General features: G+C 40.9%; 1 protein-coding gene across 2 annotated transcripts in view; it reads right to left on the bottom strand.

Moving 5' to 3' along the window:
* gdf11 (growth differentiation factor 11) overlaps positions 1-8,945 on the bottom strand; it is a 30,546-nt gene extending 21,601 nt beyond the window's left edge. For both annotated transcript variants that reach the window (XM_077010072.1, XM_077010081.1), the window contains exon 1: positions 8,187-8,945. In XM_077010072.1, coding sequence (XP_076866187.1) covers positions 8,187-8,604 — 418 coding nt within the window. In that variant the 5' untranslated portion in view covers positions 8,605-8,945. The remainder of the gene's footprint in view (positions 1-8,186) is intronic.
* Between the last annotated feature and the right edge of the window lie 5,137 nt (positions 8,946-14,082).

Genomic DNA, 14,082 nt, shown 5'->3' with positions numbered 1-14,082 from the left:
TAGAAGATGCACGTGTCTGTTTTACGAACCTCCTCTGAATCTTTGAGCATTTTTATTTTCTTGCAGTTGTTCTATGTAGCCTGTACTTAACAATAACGACCATGGCCCCCATCCAAATATGCCTCTGGCAACTGACAAACTTGCATCCCTAATGAACTCCACGGCCAACGTTAAATAGGAAAGGAAGTCTATGTTAGCGGCTCTCTCTCCTTAGTGGGAAGCCACTCTCACAACACTTAAGATCCTTATTAATTTTTCATATATACATCCAGCCGCAGGGCGCTAAATTCTTTTCCGGCTTCTCTGGGATCTTAATGGCAGGCCAGAACGATTCAGCTGTGCTCCTCCTGATTGAGCCTTTTAGATGTCATGAATGGACATATTTAAATAAAGACGTTCACGTCTGCCGGCGGCGGCGTCACTGGGCGGTAATAACATGCTCAGTGATTTTAAGCACTTTCCTCCCTTGGTTCCGCCCTCATTCCGACAAAGTGCTTAATTAGTGGAGGGCACGGAGTAATTATTTCCTTTATTAGTGAGAGCTGACATCTGTTTTCACTCTTTAACGTGGCCCTATAAAAGCAGGCCCCTCGATAAAAAGCGTCCGCGATCTCGGTCCCTTTAGGACAGGCAAGGGCTGCTTGTTGATTCTGGCTGTGTCCTGAAGCAGGATTGTGGAACGGGGTGTGCTGACTGGTACCAGGCACACATTCCACTACCTGTGTGTGTGTGACTAATCTGCACCATCACACATACAAACACACACACACACGCACACACACGTGCACACACACGGACACACTCACACACACACAAACACACACACCCAGAACCACAGACACGCACGCTTGTAGTCTTCCTAGTCATACATTGTTTCAGAGTGGGTGTGTTGTCATAAATATCTTTAAAATGATAGAAGACCTTTAAAATTGATAGACTTGGGCAATCAGAATTGATCAGAATCTATACCCATGTAAGTTTAGCACCCTATGGAATGAATGCTTTTTCTGAAACAAACTGGTTCCCCTTCCTAGAACTTCAGAATCACTTTGCTTGCACAGCTAATACAGTACCTCTTTCCAAAATGTCCTGTTTCTTTGGAAATGTCCTGTTTCTTTGGAATCTCTTACTTACATATTTTACTACAGTACACTGCAGTTTCATTGAATGCAAATAAACCGCCTTAAATCCTGTTTGTATATGTTTTTTTTTATTTTAAAGGCCATTTTCATAGTAATTTTCTCTCTCAAAACATGAGATGAATTCACAATTGCAATGAAAAAACTCATCTTTAACAACATGCTGGAAATTCTGCAAAGCACAGCAGAGATGTCTCACCATGGATCCACCAAGAGCTCAATAATGCTTGCAAGACAAACGCTTAGGTTCTTATTGGTGAGATCATAACCCTCAGCATGGATCCCAGAACCAACTGTATAAATGATGCAAACAGTTCACTTCATTGCATGCAGTCTGAAACCCCCAGTGGTCAATAACCTAAAAAACCAAGACACATATCTTGAACACAAGCCTCATGCACAACTTACGAGCCCGTTTTATATGTCATGCAAATGTCATGCTACGTTGTGTGCTGTTGAAGTTTCATATGAGCTCTGACTCTTCTGCAGGACACAATCTGGGACACCATATCCAAACTCTCAGTGGCTGCTGGAAAATGGGCCAAATCCTCCCTGAACATTTTAACACACATTCACATGGGTCTCGGTTTGCAAAGAATCGCACGGCCCTTTATCCTTCTAACAAAAACACCGTGGTCCCTGCACATCCAAAAGGTGCAATTATTTGAGCGTAGTGCTTAATTACATATATGCACACAGTTTCGCATGATGCCTGTTAGGGGTTAAGTGTCCCTAAGCCAGTGGCTGCTTCCTTCAGAGTGCAAGCACTTTGTCAGAAGCAGGGAAAGACAACCGCAAGACCGTGGGAAGAGGAGAGAGAGGGAGGAGAGAGAGGGAGGAGAGAGAGGGAGGAGAGAGCGAGATTCCTGAGGGGGCTGGTGAAATTTTGCCTCGGGTATTAATGGACTTTGGTCTCTTTGAAAGTTTATTAGCCGTAAAATCGGCAGCGTGTTGTGCCATCTCTACAGCCCCGCTGTGCTGGCTGCTTAAACAAAACAGGTAAATGACAAAAGCGGCCGCACCCGTTCACCGTCCCTACGTTCCCTCGTTCAGATGGACGGGAGCAGTTGAGGACGATGTGAGATGCAGGTGTTACCTTGCAACGCGCAAGCATATACAGTCCTCAGCCTCTCACGTCATCCCACTGACCAGGAGATAGTCGGACGCCTGTTCTGCGCTGGCCCTCTTAACATTTATGGCTCCTGCACCTTCAGGAAACGACCCCTTTATAGGGTCAACACTATAAAAGACTTGTGGCTTTTTTTAGGTGGGAGTGGTTAGTGGGTGGATGTTGTGAGTAACTGTGTGTGTGTGACTGGGTCTGTGTGTGTGTTTGTGTGTGTGACTGACTATATGTGTGTGTGTGTGTGACTGACTATGTGTATGTTTGTGTGTGGGTGTGTGTGCATGTTTGACATCTTAGGTGTATATTCTTGGGGGGGGGGGGGGGGGGGGGGGGGGTTGTGTTGTTTAATCTACTACCAGCTCTCTTTTTGCAGCCAAAGAAAGGGACGTGAAGAGGTTAATTGGCTCCCCATCCGATATATCACATTGCTGTGAACTCTGTGACCCCTCTGGTCAATGGAGGCTTTTTCTCCACTGTGACTCAGTGAATGTATTAGTTCTTTTTGCTGTGTATGTGTAGTGTGTGTGTGTGTGTGTGTGTGTGTGTGTGTGTGTGTGTGTGTGTGTGTGTGTGTGTGTGTGTGTGTGTGTGTGTGTGTGTGTGTGTGTGTGTCTAGATTTGTGTGTGTGCACAACATGTGTGCATATGCAGTACATGTATGTGTATAATGTATGTACGCCTTTGGTCATTTAGACACTGCAACAAAATGCAATAAGGATGATAACTTAACCAAAGCTGCAAACAGTGAAGAAGCTGCCAGGCTCTGTTAGAGCACAGAGTGGTCTTACTTATCAAAGCACAAGCGGATAGTTGTTGTTTTCATGCCCGTGCCTATGGTAACAACAGATCTGAGGTAAAAAGTGCAGTCCGCTTTTAAACCCACAAGAATCAGCAGTAACAGTGGTCAGACCACATGACATAAACACACAGTACAAACAAAAACTGTGAACACCTTTACGGCCTAAACCAGGTGCTTAGCCTGAAATCTCCTCAGCCTGAATGACCACTGCTGTGTGAACTTATTCAAGTAAATTGCAGTAAGATGGACTGATGTCTAAAATGAACAGGAGCATTAATGGAGTTGGTGTGGAGTGGGGGGCTGACAAATTACTGACAAACGTTCTCAAAAGCCAGTGGTTGTTAGCGGGGAGCGCTGATGAGGGAGGAAGGGCTGGTTTAAATATGTAGACAGGTGACAAATGAGGCTCCAAGGGGTCAGTACCCTGCTGTGGCCTCATGCACACACTGAGGCATATGCACGACATGGAGAGACTCACCCCTGAATGCTGAAAACCCCACATGGAGAGACTCACCCAGAGGTGGAGAAAAAACCCTGCATGGAAATACTCACCTCCGCAAAGTAAAATAAAACTCAATGCACAAGATACACAAATGAGTAACCATGATATGCAGAGGTGGGCGTGTGGCTAGGACACACACTCCACAAGAAAAGCAGGTGCACTCTTTTACCAAACTCGAGGCTTTGCATGAAATTCATTACATTTGAGTTAATAAACACCAGGGGCCACAAGGCCCTAAACCAGGGGTGGCCAACCCGCGGCTCGCGAGCCACATGCGGCTCTTTGCCTAGTTTCATGCGGCTTCCCAGCCGGTCCGCGAGCTCACCTGCACAAACGGGGCGACACACTGCTACATTTTCGTGGTACCTGCTACCGGCGTAGTGGAAAACACGCATTTGACTGCCTTCACAGCTAATAATTTACACTCCCCCCCCCCCCCCCCGCCAACAGATTACACTCGCCCATGTACGATGTGGCTCTTTGCCGTAACACAGTAAGAAAAGTGGCTCTTGGTCTATGACGGGTTGGCCACCCCTGCCCTAAACAATCAAAACCAAGGTCCAACTCTTCAGCACAGCCCAACTTGATTTAGACCCGTATGACCTGTGTAGCATCATTGTACACTTGTGCTGTCAGCCTTAACTATGACCCTGCTACGTGGACATTGAGTTAGAGAAAGACTGCATACAGCCATGCACACTGTTGCCAACACTGCACTGCGATAGCAGATTTTATATTAGTTCATACAATCTGGGAAAATAAACCCACTGAACCCCGCTCTGCAGTAGTGCACAGGTATATAAAAAAAGCAAAATCCGCAGACTTTGCATGTTCAGTGGGGCCTCGGGCAGCATCAAAAGCACACAGGAGGGAAATCTCAGCCACGGTGAAGATGGAAATAATGTTTTGAAGTTTTCTCTCTCCTTTTCTGAGAAACAGAGAGGCGGATCATGCTCCCGCGGGACCCATTATGATGCCACAGGCGAGAGAGAGAGATGCAGCCCTTCATGGGGGGAGAAGGGAGAGAGAGAGAGAGAGAGAGAGAGAGAGAGAGAGAGAGAGAGAGAGAGATGCAGCCCTTCACGCAGCATGAGAGAAGAAGGGGGGCAGAGAGGAGAGGAGTGAGAGAGAGGGAGAGAGAGAGAGGTGGGGGAGGAGAAAAGATGACGGAAGGGAGAAAAGATGAAAAAGAGAAAGATGAAAAAGAGAAAGCATGGTGCTCTGAAAACGAAGAGCATTTGAGTGACAGAGTGAAGAGGAATATGCACCAGAAGGGCTAGAGGAACATGAAAAAGGCAGAATACTGAACTGAGGCAGGAGCAATGAAGGCAAAATGTATAGAGACTGCAAGAGGATAGAAATACGAATGAAAAAGCAAAGTTGAAAATTATGAAATGCGTAACTTTGAGAGGAGCATAACTTAATGACATAAACATTTCAATAAGGTGCAAATTTATGACTTAAATTCTTTTGATTCAATACACTAGACAATAATTTTGAAGACAATACACTAGATGATGCTTAGGTCTGGTTAGTCTTGTGGGAGGCGATTTTTTGGTTTTGCCCCTTCATACACGCCACCGTTTTATTTCCAGGCACATATAGGTTATTCAAGCTGCAAAGCTATCAACCTTACCACAAGCTCTTACTCATGGTGTACTTACCACAAGCTCTTACTCATGGTGTACTTACCACATGCACTTTCGTATGGTGTACTTACCATTAGCACTCAGCATTAGCACTTAGCTTTAAGGTGGCCCTAAATACCGCAAAGTGGCTTTTTAGAATTCAAAGGGGTCATTATATTTAAATGGTGGAATACAGTAGGCAGCTTGCGCATTACAGATGCACTTAAATGCCTTTCTGTAAAGAACAGGCCTCTTCTGGCCATTCATGTAATACAAAACCTTACACTGACTGGACTGAGATATCTGATTGTTTTATGCTACTTTTTGCATGTACGTTATTGTCATATATATATAGCAGTTAAATAAATCGCATGCATCACCAAAATACGTGTACACATGTGCACACATGTGCACATGCTGTTACTGATCACGTGGATGAGAGAACCATTGCATTTGTTCCATAAACAATATTGTTTCATTTGCTGTCATTCTTTAATATTCCAAACCAAAGCTGCAACCACAAATGTCATATTGCTTCCTGCCTTTAGCCATCCTAAGGAAAACCTGTCGAAAAGTCCGGATAAACTTCAAAAGCAGAAGAGGATAACCAGTCACTCTAGTCAGCTTGGTTAAAATACTCAACAGAAAACAAGCAACCTTCCCCACTTTAAAATGCAGTTCATCCTAATCACACTACAGCACCACACTGTTTTGTTTTGAAGGTAATGTATGTATTGTTACAATTAAGTAGTCAGGTAGATTGAGCACCATAACCTATGAGCTCACTATCTCTGTCTATTATTTTGCCCTTAGTACAACAGTTTCTGTTGTGGATTGTGAGTGAGCATATTTAGTTTCACACATTTCGTTTAATGAATAACATAATTGATAAAGAGTAAAATGAAGTTCGGATAGTGAATACATCATGAAGAGGTTTTGTGGCCATTCAGGATAACATTTAAAGAATAAACAGCTCTGTGAAGAATTGCTTACATAAAAGGAACTTTTTTAGAAAGTTGTAGTGGCCCTAGACACTTGTCATATATATTGCAGTTAACTTACAGGTGTTAGATCTGCCTGTGCTCTCTGATGTCACTGTACCCCTGAAAAAGGAGAAGTCCAGCATTTTCACTGCATTTTAATACAGGCAATAACTTTTCTGCCGGCATCCTGCTATTCACAGAAAATATACAACTGCATTACTGTAGGCCATTTATGAACCTATAACAATATCATCATTGTGGATACCTTGTACATGTCACACCCCACCACTTACTGACACTGTCCCATAAAACCTGAAAGACAATCTTTAAGGCAGAGTATTTTGTAATAGACAACATGTGTGCATGGTAGTTCACCTTTTTGGCTACAAGAGAGTATATAAATTACAAGGTGTTAAAGTGATACTAGTGATATATGTACTTAGTTTCGAATTATTCTTATCATCATTATAATCACCACAATCATCTTTAATGCATCTTTTGCAGTATATAGGTAGTCTATATACTAGTATAATTTATAATCTATTTCACAATATGAAATCTTTGCAGCTGTTAAAAAAATTATCATTTATGTGACTCCGCACCCTCAGAATCACAAGCGGCGGTTTAACTGGTGTTCATTATGCCTGCGGGAATCGCCACGACGTGGGCTGAGTGACAATCAACGAAGAGGTTAGTTAGGGGAACACAAACCTATCTTTGTTCGCTCTTGGTCAAAAAAACGGATTATTTGCTCGGCTTTTCGTCCGCCTTGTGCGGAATACATTATGTGTGTAAATGTTGTTGAACCCCAGCGATTCTTAGCGGAAAGGTCACACACTCCCCTCGACCCCAACCGTTCCACAGGCTTTGTGTCTCCGGTGAAAAAAAACGCGAGCTGTGCCTATAAACTTCGCATTTAAAAGGCAAGTGCGGTCGTGAGGGACTGCTGCAAGAGCGAAACAATAGCATCTTTTGGACACACTTTTTCTCACTGCGCCTAACAGCAGGGGAGCCGGTTAGGGCCCGTTTATAAAGGACTGGTCTAACACAGCTGCCGAGGCTCTGTTTCCAGAATTTTTAGTGCCATACTATAATTATTGAGTCTATCGGTTGAAATATTGCCTGTTATTTTAAGTACGCTAAACTAAACAAAAGCTTCAATACACTGTGTAAAAGTACAATTTCACAACCTGCTCTAGTTATAAACTGTTTTTATTTTTTATAATTGAATGTGCCTGAATTTATTGAGCAGCCGAGAGCATAAGCTATATGCGGTTAATTCAACTGCATCATCCTGCCATGTTTTAAATTACATTATCATTATTGATTTATGATCCCCCAAACTAGCATAAGCGACTACTGAAAACATGAAGCCCTAAACCGTCAGGACAACCGCAACAACGAATTAACCACTTACATTAGGCATCTTAATTTGTGATCTCGAGAGCTATTCAGCAAATAGGCTAACCTCAAGCATCGGTGTGGACAAAGACTTAGGCCTCCCATATGTTCACTCATATATATGCGTTAAAAAGCTGAGAAAGTTCACTTGTAAGATGACCTCTGGGAACTGCAAAATTAACTAAAGTCATAGATTAGAAGTTGCTCATGTTGGCTTCTTTACTGAGAGAAACCCGAATAAGAATGTAGTTAACGTTTAACGGTTTAAACCGTGTCTAATAACAATATTACTGCTGTCGCCTTGTAAGTCTTCATTGCTTTGTTTTGATTTTTTAATTTATCAAGTTCAGATTCAGCCCGAACAGATTTTGACAGCAAGGCCCATGAGCTCACACTACGTCATTTGTCACTTTTAAAAGGGTTACTGGTGTTCACCATAATGCCTTAACCAGGGAACACTAAACTGTAACCTGCATTTAACATCGCAAAACACTATTTATGTTGTTGTTTTTTATGTACGCCTCGACAAACACAAAACTCATCCCGTGGTTAAAACCATTTTAAACGCCAAGCACTGAAACTGAAACACCGAAAGTTTGATTACTTACGCTCCGATGCCATTGTAATGACCGACTCCGTGGTGGCGTGATACTCGTCCGCTTCCATAAACTCTTCCTGGGATGAAGCGTCCCCTTGGAAGTCATGGTGGTCCAGGAGCTGCTGTAGCGGAGGTGCCTTGGGAAGCAGCTGGTTAACGACTTCACGGCTGATGTTGGGTGCTTGTTTCAATCGCAGTTTGCTAAGGATCTGTGATTTGATAGTCTCCAGCCGCAATACTTTACTCTGCTCTCGCCACACGCACGCGGAACACTCACGAGCTCCAATGTCTTCTACTTCGATGAGCGACACGCCAGCATCCATGGGCATCTCGCTCACCGGTGGAAAGAAAAGGTCCGGTTCGTCGCTTCCGGACAGTTCCAAACCAATGAGAACCGTTAAACACAACAAAAAGTTATACCTTGCCATGTTGATACTGTGATTAGTTCTTTCTCTTGGGCGTCCAATATTATAGCAAACTTGTAAACTGCAAGTAGTCAAAAGATCCTCAAACTGATTTAAATGCTCTTTTGCTGAAGTATGAGTTCCATAACAAATGGAAAACAGCGACGATACCAAATGAGTTTAAAATGGAAAAACGCCTTAACGCTTAATGCATCCCAATAGCCGATGTATTTCCTCTTGACGTTTTGGTCACTTCGAAACTCCCTTGTTCACGTTTGGAAAGATATTTTGGTATGTCACTGACAAGTGTACAAATGCGTCTAGAAAGGCCCCTTTATATATCTCCGCTGCCGAGTGTCGTAATCCGCCTCTATTGGCTAAGATTGCAACAAAAGGCTTTCAGGTTTGTCACTAAGTCAAGAGAGAGAAAGAGAGAGAGAGAGAGAGAGAGAGAGAAAGAGAGAAAGAGAGAGAGAGAGAGAGAGAGAGAGAGAGAGAGAGAGAGAGATTTGTGCGCATTACCTAGGAGCGTAGGCCCAATGCAGTAGGAAGTGCGCCCTGATTGTTTGATCAACCTATATATATTCATATCTCTATTGGAAATAATTTGCATTAGATTCAATGGGCTTTTATGATTAAGAAGCATTTTCCATTTGCAACAACATGCAGAAATCTTTGTTATAGTATTATTATTATTATATGTAAAATATTTTAGATGCTGCAGTAGTATAATCCACTATTTCCACAATAATTCACAATCCACATTATAGAAATCGCCAGATTTAATGTAACTCGTGCACAGTTACATGCTGTTCTATGGGTTCAACACATTCAAAGCATCTGTCTTAAACAGCGCGTGCTGCTTTAATACGAGTAGCCTGTTCAAATATAGAATGAGTGGGCTGCGCATGATCAAGGGTGATCTATTATTCTAATATGAAGTAAACGAATTTCTAAAATATTGAAGCGGATTCGGGAACCACATCATCAATCACTTTTTGATGTCAATGGGTAATCTAAAAAAACTCACTCTTTAAACTATCAAATTATGCATTGCTTTACGTATGCATGTGTTACACAAACAATTAATAAGTGAATGGATATGTAAAAATAAGCAAATTAATGCATGATTTGATGTTTAACTAATGCAGATATGATTTTTCCCGTTGAAATCTGTAAAACAAAACACTGGTCGATCATAAAGGCATATTTGCTCAGAGACTGTCCTCTAAAACTTCAGGAGACTGTCACTATAATACTGTAATAATTTTGGCATTAGAATACAAAATCCTGGCAGTGGGCATTAAATCAGAAATGCTCCCTCTATTGGCCAGTATAAGTAAATCACGCTTTTTAAGGAAGACACAATAACACATAGAAACCAACGAATAAAACATTGAAATCCGTAATGCTTCACGAACACACGATTTTGTATAAATTGTATATATCTCTGTGGCTCTAATTTCTCTGTAAATGTTGGTTATGCACAGCAATATGACATCCGTTGCTGCTCATAGGGTTACTGGCCGGTGTTTTGGCGCCCCAGTACTGAAATTGCCCAACATAAATTCTCACGAAAGCCCTATTAGGTTATTAAAATGGACGCCGCATGAACACGCTAAACATTGTTTTTGTACTTATTGGAACTTTTTCCCAAGCTGACATGTCAAATTTGAGTATTCATGTACAGAGTTGGAATTTGTGAGATTTCTTTTTCATAACAGTTACCATACTTATTTCAGAGATCAATTATATTTGTTAAAAAAATTACAATGTTTTATATGGCTGTTGAAAGTGTCATTAGTCATTTCGGCAAAAAAGAAATGTTGAAGCATCTTCTGTGCTATAGCGCCACCTACCGTCTGATGCCGCTGTTATTCGAAAGATTCCTTTTAAAACAGTTCAGGCTAAGCCTCGGCTGTTAATGACATAGTTTTACAGAGATATTGCGTTTACTTGAGAATGTAGCACTTCATAAGCTTTCTATGTGATACGTTTCACCCGGTATGTTATTTCACACTGTATACTGTATACTATTTCACACTACATACTGTATACTATTTCACACTGCATACTGTATACTATTTCACACTGCATACTGTATACTATTTCACACTGCATACTCAGTATGCAATGCTGTATACCTTTCACTAAGGTGATACATTAAAGTAGGTGATTCGTTAGTGGATTGTGTATGTTTTTATTATTATTATCATTATTGGAAGCCGAGTGCTTAATTGCTGCTCATGGACAAATAAAAGTTCAAATCAATAGCATGATTTATATGGCGACATCGGGAAAGGAATGTCCTCGTGCGAAAAAAGAATTTTTTCTTTTTTTCCGAGTAGTTTTAATCTGGTGCTTAATTTTCTGAAAAAAACCTGTCAAGAAAAAATAATACAATTAGAGATTTCTGAAACTGTATAGGCTAGAAAATTTAATGTGCTTACATTTTATTACATTTTTTTATTACATTTCTGTGAGAAGAGACTGGGAACTCTTGCCAGAATTCATAGAGCTATGTGGTACTACGTCATTTAGACGACTGTTCCTGCTTTTTGTACTCAAGTGAGAGACTTCAGAGCCACCAGGGGGCATAATGAATCACATTTTTAGAGTTGGGACATAAATAATCATTGTTGGAATGTCTATGTCTGAAACTATGCTCTATTCACTATACAGGATCCTATTCACTATTATAGGGCACTGTTTTGGGATTCTGCCATTTTGTGGAGAATATCCAGCGCATCACAATAAGTTGTACAAGTGAGGTACCCCAAGGGAGTGGATTCAGAATACCCACAATGCACTTCGATGTCTGCTTATTATTATGATCATTACTATAATGATGATGTTGATTATCTTTATTATTAAGTGCAGAATTAGGGCAGGTTTAAGTGGGATTCAGCAGTTTTGAAGATCAAATGCAGGCTGTGGAGCTGAATTCTGGACCTGATTTGAGTTTGTGTTGGCATGGAAACATACACTGAAATAATTTGCTTATTTGTTTGATAAGCATAATTTCAGAATAATTTCTGTTAACTGATACTCTTACCAGTCATGATTTCTAGAAGAAATGTCTGTTATTTTATGGGGGTTTTTTTTGCTGTAAGCTACTCTGTAATGACATATAATCCAGATGGTGAGTGTCAGAAACATCTCACAACATTAAGGATTTTACATTTGGGAAAGGGTGTAATGTCATGTTTGTTTACTCACTTTTTCTGAGATTTATTTTGTGTTCTACTTTCCACTGCAACTTGCTGTTTTATGACAAGTAATACTGACTGTGAACCATGAGTATGAAGCACTGCTTTAATGAACGAGTGTAGTTACACCTAATTCCATACTGGGGTTTTTGGCCAGTGTGGTCAGAGTTGCCGAAGACCCAATGAGATCACGGGCAGGTATGTCCAGGCAGACACAACACGTCTGTGTTTCTGGAGTTCGACTTTGGCAACAGGTGCTCATCTGTGACAAAGGTCCGTCTGCCAGACCTTGTTGAACAACGAGCCGAGAGTGAGAAGGAGAGGATGGTTTAAGAGTTTTCAGCACAAGAGGGCCAATGACTGAAGCAGCATGGAGTGGCTTTTCTCAAGGTAAGAGGCAAATTACTACCACACTGCATCAATGATTCCAAGAGTGGTGAGGGTGGATATCACCACTGGTTCCTGTGATGATGGTTCTTTGGAGTGTATTGGTTCCTGTGATAATAGTTATTTGGAGTGTATTGGTTCCTGTGATGATGGGTTCTTTGGAGTGTACTGGTTCCTGTGATGATGGGTTCTTTGGAATGTACTGGTTCCTGAGATGATGGGGTCTTTGGAGTGTACTGGTTTGAAGTCAGATTGGTTTGGATACTGGTTGCATTCTTTGTGAGAAAGAGAGATGAGTAACTGTAAAAAATAAATAAATAAAGAGAGGCGGATTCAGCATCAGTGTCTCAAACACAAACTACCATGTGTGTAACACCAAAAGCCAAAATGACCAATATTAGTTATATTGAGTTATATATATTTAAGAGAAATTGTACAGAATGACATATCATTTTGATCAGCTGTTTAAAAAGCTGTTATTGATATTTTTTTCCTTTCCTGAGAAAAAAAACCACGCATTCTCCATCCAAAGCCCAACCCTCCTTTCCCAAAGTCCCGCCTCCAAAGATATAGACACTCGTAATGCTTAGCCTGTCCTTCTGTATTCTACAGGCATATGTGAGAGGGCCGTCTTCTTGTGTAGACATTTACTGAAGGGTTAATAGGCTATAACCGGCAGAGGTGGAAAGAGTACTGAAAAATTGTAATTGAGTAAAAGTATCATTACTTTGCCTAAAATCTACTCAGAGTAAAAGTAAAATTACCCATCTCAAAATTTACTCGAGTAAAAGTACAAAATTACTTCATTTAAAATGTAATTTGAGTAAAAGTTACTTAGTTACTTTCAGTTATTTAATGCATGGATGAATCATGAACCAAATTCAACACAAGTTGTTTTAATCGATTTCAAAGTGTATTTAAGTGCACATCAACGCTTGCAAAAAAGGTCAGCTGGGCTCAGGAACATACTTCCTCACAGCACAAGGACAGTCACAACCTGTACCATAAAGTGCAAACAATTTTCAGTCCTATTGTCCAATGGACAACACTATGATAAGAATAAAGAAATTTAAATTATAAATTATTCAAAAAACAAAATGCACACAAAATTAAGTGCCCACAAGATGCCACAAATCAAACTAAAATGCAACAGGATTCCACTACTCACAATAAAATGCTCACAGGATCCCACATCAAAAATTTAAAAATGCTCATAGGATCCCACAATTTAAAAGTAAGTGCTCACAGGATCCAACTATTCAAAATACAGTGCCCACCGGATCCCACTATTCACAATAAAATGCCCACAGGTTGCCACAACTCAAAATAAAATATAAAATGACCACAGGATCCCACATCTCAAAATAAAACAAAATGCGCACAGGATTCCACTATTTAAAACGCTCACAGGATCCAACTATTCAAAATACAGTGCCCACAGGATTCCACTTTTCACAATAAAATGTCCACAGGATCCCACAGAACCTGATAGATAGAAGATTTAAAGATAGAACAATCTCATCCTTTTGGAAAAAAACGTGCACCACGATTACGACCTGATTATGAGACAATGGAAAGGGCGTGCGCAAGGCAAGGTCACACAGATGGCCTTCAGTTCTGGGACTCGAAGTTTAAATTTCTGCCTGCATTAAATTTTTCACCATCAATATTTTTTTACTCAGTAATTTGAGGCCGTTCAAATGTAGTGAAGTAAAACTACTTGGGTCAAAATGCACTCAAGTAAAAGTAAAAATTACATATTTCAAAAACTACTCAGAAAATTACAAATTACTCAATTACAGTAATGTGAGTAAATGTAATTAGTTACTTTCCACCCCTGATAACCGGTGTCTTTTTGTCACGATGAGCCAGCCTGGTAGCCACCAGAGGGCACATGTGCGCACTG

The sequence above is a fragment of the Brachyhypopomus gauderio genome, chromosome 1 (genome assembly GCF_052324685.1).
Source record: "Brachyhypopomus gauderio isolate BG-103 chromosome 1, BGAUD_0.2, whole genome shotgun sequence".
In the NCBI taxonomy this organism is placed as follows: Eukaryota; Metazoa; Chordata; class Actinopteri; order Gymnotiformes; family Hypopomidae; genus Brachyhypopomus; species Brachyhypopomus gauderio.
This window is presented reverse-complemented; position numbering and strand designations above follow the sequence as displayed.